The sequence below is a fragment of the Limulus polyphemus genome, unplaced genomic scaffold (assembly GCF_000517525.1).
Source record: "Limulus polyphemus unplaced genomic scaffold, Limulus_polyphemus-2.1.2 Scaffold946, whole genome shotgun sequence".
Taxonomy (NCBI): domain Eukaryota; kingdom Metazoa; phylum Arthropoda; class Merostomata; order Xiphosura; family Limulidae; genus Limulus; species Limulus polyphemus.
The window spans coordinates 253,608-273,385 of NW_013666556.1; the positions used below are offsets into that span (position 1 = coordinate 253,608).

The window sequence follows — 19,778 nt, forward strand, 5'->3', positions numbered from 1 at the left end:
TGCACAGACCTATTCACATCACATATGCTATAAGAATCCCACATTTCAGAGAAAAGATACGAGAAGTGAAGAGTTATTTATAACACAGTTTATTCCATACACTGACTCGCATCATGGGTGCTAAAAGAGTCCTACATTCAAGAGGATCAAGAATCCAATGATCGAAGTAAGAACAGAAAACACGTGGGAGAGCTTCAAACAGCAACAGTAGGAACCATGTCTTTCATTCATAACACACTGAAGGAAGAATAACTCAACTAACTAGAAATACTTTGTCCAATATATTTATAGAAATATACTAGACACAGGACAGCATTTCCACTAGTGAAACGAAATCGCTTAAACCAATCTGCTTGGTCAAAGGCCATGAAGAGACGTTTAGTGCAAAAAGATAAAATTCCAGAACGCCCAACAAATACAAAGCAGTTGTTCATGCTAAGCAGGCAATGAACAGCATATCCTATTATATTCTGTGGGCAGATGTGGATCCCTTTTCACTCCAAAGGAAGAAATTCATAGACAACATGGTCAAAAGCACTATAATCACAAGGCATGTAGAAATGACAAGTGATTAGAACTTGCAAAATTCAAACATCTTCATCTAGCACATACAGAGAGACAAGGCACAGGCCAAAAAGCACAGCTGTATTATATTCAATAATATGGAGTAACCATCACACATACACTGTTTATCCAGACGTGATAGAGAAATTGTTAACACAAGGCTAAAACTGTAAATCTGATACCTTTTCAAAAACAAGTAGACAATTTGTCACATAATTTCCAGTTTTCTTCAAAAAATATGTGTAACAGGTAAATACGCACACAAAAATGAGCGCTACGCAGTAAGAAGGAACCTGCTCAGGAGACAAAGATGGAAAAAAGAAACAAGCTACCCATATTACTCAGATCCAAGATTGAGGGTTCTCTATCTATATTACAGGCCAAAGGATGGAGACAAAGATGGAAAAAAGAAACAAGCTACCCATATTACTCAGATCCAAGATTGAGGGTTATCTATCTATATTACAGCCCAAAAGATGGATACAAAGATAGAAAAAGAAACAAGCTACCCATATTACTCTGATCCAAGATTGAGGGTTATCTATCTATATTACAGCCCAAATGATGGAGACAAAGATGGAAAAAGAAACAAGCTACCTGCTTTTTTGTTTGCTAAGCTGATTTCTTATATCAAGGATGAGACTGAAGAGGGATCTTACATTTTCAAATTCTCCAAGATCTATAAATTGTATGAACAGCAAATTCCTGTTCTTGGTTTCAGAAAGACATTCAACAAATCAAGGCTTAAGAATCAGCTTCTTGCACACTTTCCCACCAACTGTCAGGAGCATTCTGATGGTTAGAATACTCTCCTTGAGTTTAACAAAGGGCTTCAACAAACTTTAAAGTTGGCAGTGGTATCAAGTGACTGATGAAGAAGTTCTCTCCATGGATGGTGTAGTAAAAACAGTGAGAAAGATGTTTGTTCAGGATTTCTTTAGTATCTACACTTCTCTACAGCAGCAACATCAAAGATCGGAGTATTGCATCTTCTAGGCCTGCCTTACAATCTGCCACTTGATATTCTTTAATTCCAAGCAACATACTCAAATAGCCTGTAAGTTGCACCACACAAAGAACCATGAACTTTCACATCCTATTTATGTTCACCTGAATGTTCACACTACCCTCTCACAAAATGGCTTTAATCGATTAGTACTGCCCTCTATCGGCACAAATTTTCAATGCTCGCCACTAGCCTTACACCTCCTGCTTCTGCATATCCACATGCAAATGATCATGCAGCAGCTCTCCACCAATAGGAGTGCAACACAACTCCTGTTATGTATGTTTGGGACATCAAGACTATTCCTGATGGCATTAGATGTGTGCTTCAGCTTCTCTTGGCCTTCCCTAAGATACAAAAGAAGTTTTTGCTATACCACTGGACCAATTACATGAACAGAACAATGCAAAGGTAAAGGATTCTGGTGGAGCAGTATGACTGATGAGAACCCAGCAGCATTGAAATGATGGATTATGTCAGGTCCACAGCAGACAAGGCTACTGGCAGAGTTTAAAAGACAGTATTCTACAGATAACTCCATTGATTTTAGAAGACATGAACAAGGGCTTTCAACTCAGCAATCATAAGTCAATAAACTCTGTACCACAACTGAATGGATGGGCAACCCTTTTGCTGAAGAAACACATGAACTTATGGCCCTCAATACCTATGACTGAGTTGACAAGAATATGATAAGCACATTTTTCAGCATGGAAGCAGCAGTTACCACAAAGAATACTAAGTGTCTAAAGGACATTATTGTGGAAAGGACTGTGTAAATAAATGAGCCAATCCAGAGGAATAACTTCCACATCTTCAAAGCATCCCAAAACAAAAGACAAATTTGAGATGAAGCAGCAGATGGAACATATCAAGAACGACTGCAGTCTCTTCATCCAGCTATTCATATCAAGTTTTGTGATGGGGATTTAGACAAGTTCTTCTTGCATGAAAATCATCCTTGGCCACCATCTCAGAGTCAGCACAGAAAACTTCACCTGCCAAGCTACAAATCAAAGTTATTAGATCTCTTCCATCAAGAAGCCCCAGTGCATTTTGGTGTAGAAGCATTTAATGGTCCTACTGTACTACATGTGCTTTTCAGGGGTGATGCTTCAACATTTGGTGAGTAGTGCTAGAAACTTCATACCTTGGACCAATCATCAACTACAGGGCTGTAAACCAATAGATGTCATATGGGACATACACAAGGAAGACAACTTAAAAGAGGCCACAAGTGAGAAGAGAAGGAAAGGGCTAAGGAGAAATGTTTCTCCTGAGAAAAAAATACCCATAAACTTTGTTGCATTTCTGCAGGACCCAAGCAACAAAGAAGAGCTATTACCACTGTTGACAGAAGATGTAACTGCCTGTGATTATCCAGGAGGAAAAGAAGTCTATATCACCTCAGGACAATCAATTGTATCAAAATGCAACAGCAAGCAAATGCTAGCAACCAATCACATCAAGGCTGATACTAGAATGTGTTTTCATGATGCCAATGCTGTGCAAAAGGGGCAAAGACTATTATGGTCAGCACAGTGAACGTATGTGTTGTTGTAATCCTGGTGGGTATATTTTTTGACCTGACAAAGTAGCATCCTGCTGTACAGCTCTGCATAGCTTTTGGAAAAAGAAAGAATTTCAGGTACTACTATATTAACTCCATCTGCCTTGAACTTTGCGAAGAAAAGTCCAGTGCACTCCCTTTCTTCCATACCTTTACTGGATCTGATACAACATCTCAGTTCAATTGCAGAGTGAAAGAGACATCTAGGGAAGAATGGAAAAGGTATTTACCTCAGCTACTGAGGGTTTCAAATTCTTTGTGAAGCATCCCTTCAAACCATTGACTGTAGATTCACCTAGCTTCAACATCAGAGAGCAATTCACTTGCATCCTCTTGATGTGGAAATTTTAATGACCTCACAAAGGAACCCTTTCCATGCAAGATGCAACTCATGCAAATCCTTCCACTAACACAGTTGGTTCTTACTGAACGTGTAAATCAGAGTATATACCAAGCTAGCATCTGGCTGACAAGCTTGCAAACTGAATAGAATATTCTCAGTCCAGGTACATGTAAAGATGCTAATGGAATGTTAGTCACAATTCTCTGTCAAAAGGTTCTTCAGTGTTGAAATAAATGATGAATATTACAAGATATATTCAATATAGGTTGAGAAAAGCACTAAGTTTAATATGAGAAATTCACATATGAAGAACCCTCATTATACTTGAGATTACAAAATCCTCAACATCACACTAGGTTAAACTGTGTTAAGTATAAAGATTTAATTTTTTAGATCTTCAATTCTGAAATATTCATAGACCCAAGGAAGAATATTTTCTGGGACAACATTAACAAAATTAAGAAAAAAGCAAAAAAAAAATTAATAACTAAAAATCTCAAAAATGAAAACAACTTTTCCATCTCAGGAAAGATAAGAGAACAAAAACTCAACAACATAAAGTAAAAATGTTCAAAATTCTATACACCCCCCCAAAAAAAATTATCTAACAGTCCAGATGTCAGACTGAATTATAGCAATATTACTTGCACTATGCAAAAACATTTAATTACATGTCAAGGATCTACAAAGTTTATATACATTATGGTTAGGTTGTGGAAAGATTCTGACTGGATGATGGCTTATGATATGGACAAATCACTTCCTAAAATAAGATATATCATAGATAAAAGGTAAGAACACATTTATCAGTCTTAATAATTTAACTCCCTGACATAATTGATTCTACATTTGTTAGCAAAATCATAAACACTAACAACAAATAATCAACATATAGTTATTCACCAAAACAAGACATTATCTTTTAATATTATCATTCAAAAATATTTTTTTATTCTCTACATTCATAACAATCTGTAATGCCACTTCATAAACCAATACAAGCTATTACACTTGTTAGCAAGTTATAATAATAGTCATATTAACATACTCAAAATTTTAACCATAATGCATATAACTTTTAATTGCTTGTATATATTTGACATGACATTTAATGTCTTTTATGCATTTATATAGATGTTTTTATACATATACAGAGTGAGAAGTTAATTGCACTTTATAAAAATGAATTGTATGCTAAAGAAATGGCACCAAAGCTCATGTGTACTGTGATACAATAACCAACATGTTTAGCACCTATATGTTTCATTTACTGCAAATTCTTGAGCTTTGACAGTGCAATACAACAATATATATATTAGACTTATGTTTGTAGAATTACGTCACAACCCTTGCCAAGAAATGAAGCTTTCAATAATCTCTATGGAAATGCAAGCCTCACGTAGCAAAGCATTTAGTAAACAAAAATGGGATTAAAACAATACCTTAAAATGATCTACAAAGCAAAGGCTAAATTATAAAAAGAGAATACTCCATCTTAGAATTAAGTCATTGTGATGAAGCTATCCTATTGATATTATTTAGAAGATAATAAACTAATAAATGAGGATTTAAAATAATTGAAGGCTTACAAGCACTCCCACTTAATTACATATTTGTCAAGCCCTTTCCCTCCCCCAATCAGCTCAAGTAGATTTTGTCTCTTTGGTCTGCTTTATCATATTCTTTGAAACCAATATACACATATAGTGGAAAGTTTGTAGAAAACTGATCAAGATATATGATACAGAAACTTCTTGCAGTGGAATCTACAGGATTGCCATCAAAATAACCATAATTAGTTACAAAGAAAAAAGTTCCAATGGTTGCATGGAATCTAAAGGTTATTCTTAAAAAACAAAAAAGGAATTAACTCTTAGTATTACTCTCTGAGAAAGATGATCAATTTTCAGACTTAAAATATATATAAATATATTAAGTGAGATAATACAATAGTCTTTTGAGTGATATAAATAGTACAAAGTGAAGATTAAAATACAGTTTAAAATATTAATTCTGTATGGTTCATTGTATTTAAACTTTGAGAGATTCAGAGTAGTACTGCTTCAACTCATACAAAGTAATACAAAGGGTGCACTGTCTATATTTGAATGAAGCCAGGTTTTAGTAATTAAAAACATTAATATTTCAACAGCTTTTATATAGCAGGTAAGCTTACTTACTTTTTTTAGGCTACATGGTGACTAGCCTGTAAAACTCTGTGTTTATTCTTTCTCTAATTTTACTAGAACTCAAAACTAATTTTGCAGAAAGATATAACATAATGTATGAGTTACCTTTATACCATTCATCTCAGGATCAACTATTACTTTACGAACAATACGTATAGAACACCTATAACAAAATCGTTTACTTACTATATGAACTTCACTTTTAGAGTACTTTTTAAATGAATTGTAAAAACATCCACTTCAAATTGAAATGGTTTAAATTAAAAAAGAATAGTCTCTCCTGTTAAGGATATCCAAATGTTTGCAGTCTAGAAATAAAAGCTCCCAAAATTCTGTTGAAAATTGTATGAGAAACTTATTGAAGTAAATAGCACAAAGTATTATAATATGCCTGTTACTGTAAATCCTCAATTGTTGCAATTAAGATATCTGAAAAACATTATCCATACTTTTGTTTAAACCAATTGGAAAAAAATCCCGTAGAGTGAGTCTACCATCTCATTTTGTATTACTGTTCCCAGTACAACATGTACATTATTCTATTTTGCTGGCAAAACCTGTATTTCAATTCACTATAGTAATAAAACACTAGAAGACATCGAAATTGTGCAGTGTCTCTTGATGAGGTTTTACGGTGTTTTTGAATATTACATATACATAATATAATTAATTCAATTAGTCTAATTGTGAGTCTTTCCTTGGAAACATTAACACTGGTGTTTTCTAAGACTTCCTGAAAATAAAAGCTACTGTAATATATTCTTTAAAACACTTACTTAAACATGAATTTTTGTATTTACATACTGAAGTCTGTACGCAAATAACTGATAATAATGGTGATATACTAACATCTAAAACAGAGAACTGAATGAATGCTCTCTTCTTATCCTTAGTTTAACTTTCTAACATGTCTGTAATGAAAAATGCACTGAGGTTTTTGCTATATATGATGATTGTACTCCAAGATTTTAGTCAAAGCCTTAAACCCAAACTTGATGATTTTTCAAGTGGCTTGTCATATACTTGTGTTCAGTGATGATTTGAATTTCCTGTGACAACTAGCTTTCTGTACACTATACCAGCAACATGTAATGCTAAATCTGTTTATCGCAAACATTTTTTAAAACATTTGTGATAGTTTACATAAAAAACAATCATATTGGATATTTGAGTATTTTGATAACTGTTCAACAACATTCTCTGAGTTAAACTGACAGATTAAAAAAACATTTTCTACCTTCTCTGATGGCAGCTAATAGATCACTTCTACCATCTGACTGTGCTTTAGGAGCTAGTTTAGCTTTCACTTGTTGACCTTCACCAGCTTTACTATTGCTAGAGGTTGTGCTAGTAGACTCAGATGACAATGATACTACTTCTGGCACTCTGTTTGCTATAGACAAAACCTCTCCATTTGTTAGAGAGAGATCATTGACAGTGGGAAGAGGGGGAGGAGGTGGTGGTAGGGTCTCTCCTCCATTTATGACTGGCGGTGATGGTGGAGGAGGTAATGCTGTTATCTGATTCTCAACTGTGTGAAGTGTTGGGGTTGGTGGAGGAGGTGGAAGGTCAAGACTTTCTGTTTGACATTCAGGAATAGATGCATGCTCAAGTGTTTGAGAATTTATGTGATTCACTAATTGTGGATGGTGAGTGAGTGCACTTTGGGGTGATCCTAAAGGCTGGAGATTGTTACATGCAGGCGTCTGAATATTAAGAGCTCCAATTTCTTGGTCTTGTAAAACATTTTGAACCACAGATTCTACTGATTCACCATTGTTCAGAACACCCTCTGGTGGAGGAGGAGGAGGAGGGGGTAGATTTTCCCTGGACTGACTTGACACTCTATGCCTGCCAGCACCACTAGATGGTGTACTGCCTTCAGAAACAGATGGTGTAGAAATCCCACTTGAACTTAGAGAGCCACACACAGGTGGTGCTGGTGGTGGCTGAGAAGGTCTCATGGTACTAATACGGCTGACTTGTCTTGTAGATGTATTATTGGTTGAGGGTTCATATTCTGGATATGTAACACTGTAAGGAGGTGGAGGAGCATATTGTTGTTGTGGTAATTGAGGATGCTCAGTATATGCTGGTGGTGGTGGGGGGTAAAGATGGGTAGGACTTTCAATACCCTGTTCTTGTCCGGAAACATAAGGATGGATTTCCAAGCTACTTGGTCGCACTGGGTACCCATGATTTGAGCCATCTTGTGATATGCTTGTCTGGCTAATAACAAAATCACCATAATCAATCTGAGAATGGTTTGCAGTTTTATCTATAAACTCATGAGCTGTTGCCATTTGTCGATACTTCTCCCTGGTGTTGTGAGGCTGGCGAACTTTCTTATGCCGTTTTCCGTCAGGGCGTGGTCTGTGTGGCTGTAATAAATGGTAAACCATGCTGCATATTACAATACATGTACATGACAAGATATAAATTATGTCAGATTGAAACAGGATATACTGCTTCCTAATTTCTAAAACAAAACAGATGTTAAAAAACATATATGAGCTTAAAATATTTAGACTTGTTGTTTCTATAGTCTTGAAAATGAAGTTGAAATTTTCTATAGTCATAGATGCACAATATTAACACAAGTACTGTTTCTACTTACCTCAATTCCATCCTTTCCATGTGCTTGCTAAGAACATTACAAGACACACTGTTAGTGTCATTAGACTTCAAAAGCTTCTTTTGAACAAATAACTATAGCAACAAATTTGTTTTTTGAATTTATTACACTTACGTGTAAATGAACTACATGTAAATACTAAGTCTCATATGTTATTCAGAAGTGATCATGATTTACTTTTTTTTTATGGTTTTAGAGCACAGTACTTTAGTGTTTTTCAACATGTTTTGTCAAATCTAACAGTAAAATTAACCAAGCCAGAAATTAACTTCTAGCATATTTACTTCTTTTTTTTTAAAGATCAAGTTTTACAAGAACAGAGCAAGGTTCAAACCACTGACTTATAATTATTAAAGATAAAATAAAATTTGTTATGTTTAAATCTATCAAGTTTTACAGTGGATTTCTTTGAGCCACAGTTGAACTTTTTGTGATACAGTTATATTTGAACAGTACTTGTAGGCACCGTATTTCAATAAAATCTTTAAAAAAATATTGCTTATATATTGTATTATTTCTTTAATTTCTATGACATCCACGAAATACAGATGTTTCTCTTTCTGTAAAAACAAGCATATTGGTCATGCATGAAATATTAAGTCTGAATAATTAAAAACAATAAAATGAAACTTCTGATAAGTTTTCTGTATTTTTCAATTCAGTAAATGCTAAACTCATGTCACTGAAAAATATTAAAACATATCACACAGAATTCAGAATCAACAACAGGGAACATTCTGTTCCCAATTTTAAAAAAAGAAACATGAATAGATAAGTATTCCAGGCTCAAGCATTTTGGTCTAGCCCCACATACCAAATGGTAGACCATGATGGATCAGCATCTTACTGGCTGGGGACTTCCTAGCTAAAGTCAAGCAGTAATTGATCAATGGAATGCAAGGATTCCTTCCACCATAGAAAGTAGCCCATAGCACTCACCTCTATGCCAAATAGGTACAAACTTATAACCCATAACTGTTACCTTCTGTGTTGTGTCCATGCTAAGAAGAATGAATGGAATGTCCTCTTCATTTATTATTTGCAACAGCCTGGACAGTTGATATGGAGACATTATATTGCCCATGTGTCAGTGGCCCCTACACAGCTTTGCTGGTTTATTTCAAAGGAAAGACAGAGTCAGTATGTTTGGAGCCAACTCACTTAAAGGAGTTGCCAGAACAGAAGTAATCTTCCCATCTGTCTGTTTTTTTAGGCTAGAGAATAACAAACTGGTAGGAACTAGCATTTCATACTTGAGATGATATCCATGAAACAAGAAATACCTCAGTTCTGAGGGTTTTAACAGCTGGTGAGAAATATTAGAAATTTGTTTCTAAAACTACCATGAAACAGAGAGCCATCTCTGATAAACTCTATCCAAATACTCTTATTCAATATTGTGTTACTTTGGTCTGATGTAAAACAAGTACGAGTCAAAGAATAATTATATAACAAATGCTTCATCAATGTGTCAATTAAAACTCCTTATTGAATTTAAGCTTATTTTAAAGGTAGGAGATTATGTAAGGATCTAAGCTATGAGAGATCATACATGTGGGCACTTCACTGACTTCCTAATGCAGGGGCAAAATAACTTTCTTAAAAACTCAGTGGAACATTTATTTTAGATAAACTTCAGGTTCAGAATTTGTGTTAAAGTAATAATTATTTACTGTTGGACACAGCTGGGTGATTAATGGAATTTGATATATGATTAATTATTGGGCTCATTAATGAATTACTTTCAACTAATCGATTATTCTCACAAGACTTGGATAGTTGGAATAACCAGAAATAGTAATAATCTGAAACACTAATTTTGTGAGTTGTGATATTAAGTGATTTAGCTGAACAACTCCAAATTAACTGAGAATAATAATAAGAAATCATAATGTCAAAATAATCAACTAATCAAAATTAGTGTTTTCAGTTACTCCAACTTAGCTAGTTGGAGTAACTGAAAACACTGATTTTGATTAGTTGATTATTTTGGGACATTAATCATTTGAATTTTGATTAATCAATTATTTTACGTGATACTAATTGGTGTAACTGATAATCACAAATAATCAAACTGTATCAATTAATTGAGTTATCACACAGCACTACACATGATGCTCATGAGTACACTACCTGAACATAGCTACCAGTAGCTTTAGTTACAGGAATAAGTGTAATTACATACAACAAAACCACATTAATCCATAGATGTGATGATGTACTCAAGTGAATAAACAGCTTTAGAAAATTATTTCTTGTGTTCCAAAGTTCTCCATTTTCGTTTATGATCTACATATTAATTGTTAACTGTAACTTCCACTAAGCATCAAAGCCTAGAAGCTAAAAGCTTGAAGGAATATAATATTAATATTAGAAGTTACACAACCCTATATTATTCATTTTATATACTGAAATTATATAGTTTCCAATTGCTGACATTTTCTCTCAGCAAAGACCAATTCTGTTAGGCTTAATATATAATGACCGAATTAATGAATATACCCTAAATTTTAAGTGATAAACTCATAGATAATTACAAACTATGTTTATTACAGTTTTGAGGGAGTACAAATTCATCTTTAAAGAGATGATTAATTTCATTGTCATGAATGTCCTTAAAAACAAACTGAAGCAATAGCAGCAGAGGTTTATACTGTTATTATTTTTGTCAGTCCTAAATAAAAATACCCAACTAATTTTATTTTTCTATAGAATTGTGAACATAATATATATAGCATTGCCAACTTCAAATGATCTTCAAAACCAGCCAGAACAGTGATATGTATCAAAAACAAAAGTCAATGTGAGAAATTAAATCCTCCAGAATTACTGCAAAATTGATGAAAACTGGGTTAAGGATTTCTATCACTAGATGTTAAATCTATTACTAAAAAGTTCTAAATAAGCCTTATTTTCTTTATATCAATGATTTTGGACATGATTACCAGAGTTGTAGCTAGGTTTAAATTTGACTTGCATAGGAGAGAGGGAGGGAGTGGAAATGGGCTCCTCCCACTGGTGGGGACCAAGGACCTCTCCCAAAAAAAGTTTTAAAATTTAAACTTGAAATGAATTGCTATTGTTCAAAAAATGTTTAATTAGTTAAAGTTAAAACCTAAAAAGATTAAGATAAAACTTTGTAAGTAATATAAAAACAGCAAAATACATTTTACTCACCAGTTAACCTTTTTTCTTTAAGTACTCTTCATGCATCCTGTTGTTTTATAATTTATATAAAATATTGCTTACCATCCATCAAATTTACATCACCACATGTTTCTATCCATATCAACATTTTGTTAACAAATGTATTATGCAACTGATGTATCAATGTGTGTAAGATATTCTGAGTTTTTTTGGCATTTCTGCTTTTTTTACCCTTAAGGTAAAAACACATTGTAATGTGTGACTTGTCATCCAGAAAAACACAACTTAACAAACATTTGAAAAAAAAATAGAAAGCCATCATAGCCCTAATTATTCTGCTTGTCACAAAAATACATGAAATGTAGCAAATGCTCAAGTGAAGACCACATACAAGAGTGGTGTCTCATCTCACACTGTATGCTCAAACTGTTCATAAATGACTGTAACGTATGTATATACACAAGGTATACATAGGTTGCACTTTTATTTATAAATACAATTTTAATGCAATACAGGCCTAAGTATGTACAGATTAAACTTTGGACTTTTCACTGAATACAATTACAGGGATTGAGAATGTGTGAATTTGTTGTTATGTGCATATAGCTTGTCAAAGATTGTTGACTTAGGGTATAGAGCACTTTCAATGGTTAACAGGGCATAGCATTAAGTAGCAATGTAAGACATTACATCACAGTAAACCAGATCATTTTTTTTAATCATATTATTCTTTACTAGCTTAATATATGTTTCCAGCAAGGAGTGTTTACATAATAGCATTCAGCTAAGCCTTTGTATATTGTAAATCAGATCAGCCACATAAGCTCTCATTACAGACGTTGTTGACAACAACATAAAACACACAAAATATAGACTTACTAAATCTAAAAATGTAACAGAAAAAATTATTAGTAATCTTTAGATATTCCTAGACTAATCAATTTTACAATGTACTATTTTACCATATGTAACAGAGAAGAAGACATAAATACGTGATGCCTTTTGAAATTTTAAATACAAATCACCTGATAATTATATACTGTAAAGTTTACTAATAGTTTACAGACACAGCTGATAATTATATACTGTAGGGTTTACTAATAGTTTACAAACACAGCTAATAATTATATACTGCAGGATTCACAAATAATTTTAAAGATCATATAATGCAGGGTTTTCTAGCAGTTTACAGATACATTTGATGACGAAGTACTGAAGGGTGCTCTAATATTTTACAGATACACTATTCTACAAAGTTTATAATATAGGCATCACTCATACACAAAAGTTGAGCAAATACATCCTAACTGGTTCATTGGCAACTTAAGATGTCTGAAAAACTACTCCAGTTGTGGATGGTTAATGTTTTCCTTTATATAAGACAGAAATAAGGTTATTTGACATACAATATACTCATATTAGTACATGTTTAAATACTGACCCAAATAATACTTTAAGAATTTTTTTTTGTGTGAAAACTATAAAATGACAAAAAGAAATAACAATACACTTACTTTTTTGCCTTTATCAAGCATTATCCTTTCTGTGTCCTTCAACATTTCTTGTCGCCAGAGGTCAAAAAAATAATTTGGGTCAGTATAGAACTTCAGACCATCTTTTCCATCCTCCCTTTAAAGAAAAAGTGATTTCACAGTAAAAATAAAAAGAAGCTTTTTACTAAATTTTTCAAAATTGTACTGATTCATAACTTTGAACTATTTTAACACAACTATTCAACTATACAACACATACAATGTACAACAGATGTTTGATACTGTATTCAAGCATACAGCTTTATACAATGTTGTTTTGATTTACCAATAAAAATTATGATAGGTAAAAGCATAAATGTTAATGATAACTCACAACTTTTATCAATCATCCATATTTGAAGTTCTAAAAATAAAATATCTTCATATTTTTTTCCTGAATTCTATACACTATGCTTAAATTTAAATATACTGTACCATTGTTTCTTTGTTTACATAAAAATAACTACCAGTGATGAACTATATACATATTTTTATGTAACACATGATAATTTGTTTGTTTACAGCTACATTATTTTTGTTAAAAGGATATTTCTCAACTTTTTTTTTGTTTGTTAAATATCTGTTGATCAAAGGAAAATATAGTCTGAGTAGTTTTAACTCCTTCAAGACCAAAGAGAGTGTTACTGATATCCCTTGTTGTTTTTTCCTCTCACAGAAGATAGACTTACACAAATTATATGAAACTTAGTACCAACTTACTATATAGTATCTAGATTAGGCTTTAAAAACTATTTTTTCTCTCTTTTTACATTGTAAAATTTTCAAATATTTTTGTGAGACAATGTTTTGGAAAAATTATAAAATAATTTTTCTTAAATTATATTTATTTTTCATTGTGGATCAATGAGTTTCATTTTACACATCCAGTCAACTTGACTAATATTTATTAAAAAAATTGTTTTGATATTTAGCCAGTTGTAGTAATCACCACTTCTGAGCAATAAATTGAGAAAAAGCAATGCAAAAACTGATAGAGGTTTATTGGTAACCTATGGCCTGACCTTTCACAATTATGTCACAAATTTCCTTTATCAGAAAAGTAACAATATTCAAGATTAATTTATATTATATCTTTCAACAAATAATGAGTTCTTTTATTTATGTGCATTGTTTAAATATGATAAACTTAACAATAAATAAGGATTTAAGTTATCGGACATATTTCCATCACCTACTATACTTACTAAACTTAGCTTACCCGATGTCTTGTCAGAGAAAAGATTTCTGTAGCTTTCAAAGAGATATAATTTAAACAAAAATAATTATTTTTAGAAATGAAAATAATGTATAAATAAACTATTAAAAAATCTCTAATCTGTTGTTGGTTCCTAAGCCTTCTAAATTTCCAATTAAATTGTGCTGTTCATACCATCAGAAGCCCCATCTGCTAATCTAATATCTTTCCCATGAAACCATAAATCACTGCTCACACCATTATATTCACTCAACATAAATAATTTATAATCTTCTTTATTCAATAGTATTTCAACATCACCTTAACTATACTGAAAACTGTTTCATTAGTAACTGTTCAGACCATGTGCTGTCACATCATAATAAGAGTGGGTTTGTTTGTTTGTAGTTAAACACAAAGCCACACATTGGCTATCTGTGCTCTGCCAAACATGGGTATCAAAACTGTTTCTAGTGTTGGAGGTGCGCAGATATACCACTGTGCCACGTGGGAGCAAAAGGAGTGGGAATACGACTGTAATAATAAAACCACAAACAGAAGAAAAATTTTGCAAGAAAAAAAAACATGGATAATTATATTCTTAAGGGATGTTAGTGTTTCTTAGAAAATATAATCCTATGATGCTTTGTGATGGGACGAAATATTCTGAAAAAAAAATTGACAATGTTTACAGTGAGAATCATCAGAGCTGAGCAAAAATGAAACATTTAGCATTTTTTACATGTTTTTGCAAGTTACATTTGATGATTATAAAAAAAAATTAAAATTATTATTTATTTTTAAACTTTTGAAATCTGATATGCAAGGTATGTACTCAACACCTGAAAGATTATCATTGATTGTGACAGAGTTAAGGAAATCTTGCTTCTTGTTCCTAGTTAAAACTGTTGAAAAGTTCTAACATTTAAACCTATCTGGTTTTACAAAAAAATCAGAAAAACAATTCTTAAGACTAAAAGAAACAATAATGTCTTGATATTTACCACTAAATCTCCTAGGGCAAAACCTTTATATATATATAGATATTAAAAAAATACGTCTTTTAATGATCTTTTTCTGATGGCACAGTCTGCTTTTTAGTTATAAGCATCCTGCAACTGAAATAGTTCAAATAATGATGAAATAGTCAGTTATCACAAACAGAAACATTAGCTTAAATTAAAAATGATCACCTATAAAGCACATTACTTTTTATTGTATCTTTGAGAACCACATTTAGTTGAATTGAGGAGTTTAATTGCTGTTATTACATTTTTTCTTATTGCCCAATCAAATTAAAGAATTAACTAGAAAGCAAAAAGTAGATTTCAGAGCTGAGAATCTTGTGGTGATTTACAGTAATAAATAATCAATGAGGAAGAATTATTTGCAACTTTACTTGAATATAAAATGTTAAAGTTAAGCTTAGCTTTTAGGAATAAATAAAATATATCACTTTTATTCCATTGCATTTAAATAATTAAAAAGGCCAATATTCACTGGTGAATGCAACATGTCTCTGCCACACAATCCCGACATGGCCAGTTTTGACACCAGAAAACTGTGAAAAATAGAAAAATCAAAAACTGTCTACAATACTGCTTGGGACTGCAAGAAGGTAACTTTGTACGAAATCTTATGTAAGTTGGTTGACATATGCATGAATAGTTCACAAGAACCACAAATTGTACTTTCCTCACGGGAAAATTGAACAAAAGTATAAATTCCAAAATTGGTTATATCTCTGTTTGGAACCCGCAAAGAGTATACTTGTACCAAATTCAAGATAAATTGGTCAAAACAAGGCTAAGTATATGACCAAAATACTTAAAAATTATGGGTTTATTTAACCTTTTAACCACACTAAAATGACCAAAAATGAGCATATTCCAAATTTTGTATGTGTAAATATATATATATATATATATGGGATCTGCAAAAAGGTATCTATGTACCAAATCCCATTTAAATTGGCTAAAATACAACAAATTAATTGTCAAAAAACCCTAAAATTATGTTTTTTGTGGCATCTTGACTCCCCTATATTTATACTAAAAATGGACAAGTCCACCATTTTTGTTTGACAATGTCTGAGACCTATAAAAAAGTATCTTTGTACCAAATCCCATGTAAACTGGTCAAAATATGACAGAGTCCCAAAATTATGTTTTTTTGTGAGTTCTGACCCATCTAAAAAAAAAACACTCAAAATTGAAAAAATCCTACTTTGTTCTATGTCAATGTGTTGGGTGCATTAAAATTTATATTTGTTTCAATTTTCACCTTGATTGCTATAAATATGACCACACAGAAGCCCAAAATATACATTTTGGAGTTATTTGACTTTTGACCCCATAGAACTCTTAAAAAAACCTAAATCAAAAAATATAAAAAACATGTTTGTGCATATTTTGGACTAAGGTATAATCGTACCAAGTTTGAAGTCAATCTGCTGAGAAATGAAAGAATGGCGGTCGATTGAAAAGAAACAACAGAAAAACAGTAAGTATCTCTGTGAAGACATAAATATATTGAATCCATCTAAGAAAACTGCTTAACTCTAGGAAAATGCTAAACAAGGATCAAAAAGTAAGAAATTGTACAACTGTGACCAAGGAATTATACTAATAAAAGGACATTGTCTTCTATGCACAGTTTGCACAGGCTTATAGAAAATAATTCCAAGACTTTACAAGACCAAACAATCATTTTCAAGGACAATTTACTGATTTTAATAAAGCATGAACTCCAACAAAATTAAGTAACTAATTATATTTCACACAAAAAAAGCAGCAACACCTATACGAAATGTTCTACCAATAACATGTACAAAGAAAAAAAATTATTAAATTTTTCCTCTTTTTTCATACATACTGGCCAATATTGATCATTGTAAAAATATCAGATGACCTTATAAATTGATGACATGTATTTTGCTATTTCATGCACATTGGATAGGTTTTTGACACTCATTCTATTATATTTTTGCTACTTGAACTTATCTTTCTCTCTCTCTCTTTTCCCTCTTTATTAGCAAATTTCAGGCAGTAACTGATGAAGAAATTAGGCTAGAAACTTAACTACTTTAAGTGTTTATGCTGAAGATGGAATTAGGAAAATTCTCAAATGTACATGTTTTTATCCTGTCAACAATTTTATGATTTCAAATTTACTCCAAATGTGTTTGAGCTTATATTACACTGACACATGATTTCAACAATAATCAACTGACACATGTTTGCTTGGAAAGATGTATAGTTCAGAGCCTGTTATTGACCAGTGTTTCAAGTCAGATCATTTAATTTCATGAGTCACATTTTGTGAAGAACATTTCTGCAAAATTGAGATAAACTCAATAGTATGGATTTTCATCAACAAAAATGGTGTTGTAGGAGTGTTGGAGTTAGATTTAAGGCCTTTTAATAAAAACCACCAATTTTCCAGGATTTCCAGTACTTAAAACGTTGTTTACAAAATTCCATTACTTTCCAGGATTTTTATAACTTGTACAAATCACTAATAAGTTTTATTATTTTTTTCATTGTTAAAATACATCAAGTAAGAATATTCTTGTGAATGTATCTACACACACTGATGTTCAATGTAATAACACAAATCTCTCTAGATGCATGGGATCAGTCCAATGGACCCTGTATAGAAACTTTCTAGGTGTCATACACCCTTTAGCTAACAAATTACAATATTTAAAAATAGCTTACAACAACATATATCAATAACTAAATAAATATACATAAAAACAAAAACTTTAACATTTACCACTGGTTATAGACCTACTTGGACTCAAGAACATGCTTCAATAAGATTTTTTCTTGCACTACATTAATTGTCCAAAAAATAATTCACATAGCTTTCAAATATGCATTTGTAAGCACAAGAATAATTTAAAGAGTAAAACAAACTACCTCAAAACTACCGTTATTGACCTGGCTTTCCAACTTTCTGTTGGTTATAAGCATGTACTGCTGACAAGTTAGCATGAGTATATAAATAATTTCAGAAGCATAAAGAGCTGGAAAGATTTTCTATGGTGCATGTAACCAATTTATTGATATCTCAGAAAATAAAGTCAGAGGTTCTTATTTTAAATTCTGGCTTGTTAATATCTGTAGTTGGTGTTATTAACTGATGAACATTCTGACACTAATATAAAAAAAGAAAAAAAACCTCCAAAAGGGAAGGAATTCAGAGCAGAGAGGCATCACGTAACACATAGATGTGAAGATTGAGAATTTATATAAATATTTCATTTTTAAATTAAGAAATTAAAATTATATAATATTCAAATCTGAATTATACACTAAGAGTTTATGTCAAGTCTACTGAAATGTATCAAAAATAAAGTTGTTTAATTAACTTTTGAATGTAACTTCGTAAAATATGTGACATGCACACTTTGACTCCCACCTGTGGACGTGGGGTTAATATCTATATTCTCACTATGAGAACAAAGTGACTTACCTATATGGATTTAATTTATCCAAAGGGGGTGGTTTAGCACATTCCTCATGTGTTTCACTCATAGCCACAGGGATGGTATCACGTGCCACAACTTCTTGATCATATATTACACTACTCTTAAATGCCTTTCTCAAGTGGATATTCTGGAGTGAGACTATAATAAAAAACAAAAAACCTATTTAAAGTGTTCTAAATAGTTTTGAATATCTGTCAAAATATCCTTAAACATAATTGAATATTTTCTACCTTATTTACACTACATTTCAACATGCATGTATAACACATTTATTAAATAATATCAAATATCTTTAGTTAATTGTAATTCTTAACAAACAGAACCTTTTAAATTCAAATTACAGTGCAGCCCCGTTATCACTGAGGTCCATAAAATTTCATCGCAAAACAAGCGGGGTCACGCTAAATTGGGGTTTTGTAAAGATACACTTAAAATATTAAAAATTATTAGTATGTAAACTATAATAAGGTTATGATTATGAGGTCAGTCCCAGTGACCAAGCCCATGTCGAAAGAGTTAATGACCCATCGCGTTATATCCGAAGTTGCATTAAACTGGGGTGCGTAAAATCAGGGTTTCACTGTATTAGCTTCATGTAATGAAATCTACTCACTGTGCATCAACACTTTAAGTCTCAAATTATCTACATATGTGTGTGTGTGTATATATATATATGTTTGAACTAGGAAGTTCAATTTTTGAACCAAAGTGGGCAAGAATTATTTACGATGGAAAATTATTTTGAATGTAATGCTAAAAATGCAATTCATATTTTAAAATGTTCTATTTGTGGTGAATTGTATGTTGAAGAAATAAATAATTTGAGACTGAGGAGTAACTACATACATATCATGTAAGAAATCCAGAAAATTCTCCCTTACCAGTAATTAAAAAAAAATTATTTCTGTAATACTAATTTCTTTAATAAATTGAATTAACCTTTTTATTTCAAAGTTTTTCCTTTTGTAATTGGAATGAAAAAGAAAAAAGATTAATATTTGAAAAAAAAAACTTTATTAACCATTTAATTAAAAGCTCTCAGGAGGCAAGATGTTTAATAAATAGGGATTAATGGTTTTGGTGCATATTTTACATGTACATT

General features: G+C 31.9%; 1 protein-coding gene across 3 annotated transcripts in view; it reads right to left on the reverse strand.

The window, feature by feature from the left end:
- The window catches only part of LOC106461374 (wiskott-Aldrich syndrome protein family member 3-like), a 45,116-nt gene that overhangs the window by 13,570 nt on the left and 11,768 nt on the right, over positions 1–19,778 (reverse strand). For 2 of the 3 annotated variants that reach the window (XM_022388320.1, XM_022388321.1), the window contains exons 3-6: positions 18,661–18,814; positions 12,969–13,083; positions 8,290–8,316; positions 6,910–8,053 (exon numbers count right to left, since the gene is read on the reverse strand). In XM_022388320.1, coding sequence (XP_022244028.1) covers positions 6,910–8,053; positions 8,290–8,316; positions 12,969–13,083; positions 18,661–18,814 — 1,440 coding nt within the window. The remainder of the gene's footprint in view (positions 1–6,909; positions 8,054–8,289; positions 8,317–12,968; positions 13,084–18,660; positions 18,815–19,778) is intronic. The other variant, XM_013921191.2, reaches the window with a different exon arrangement.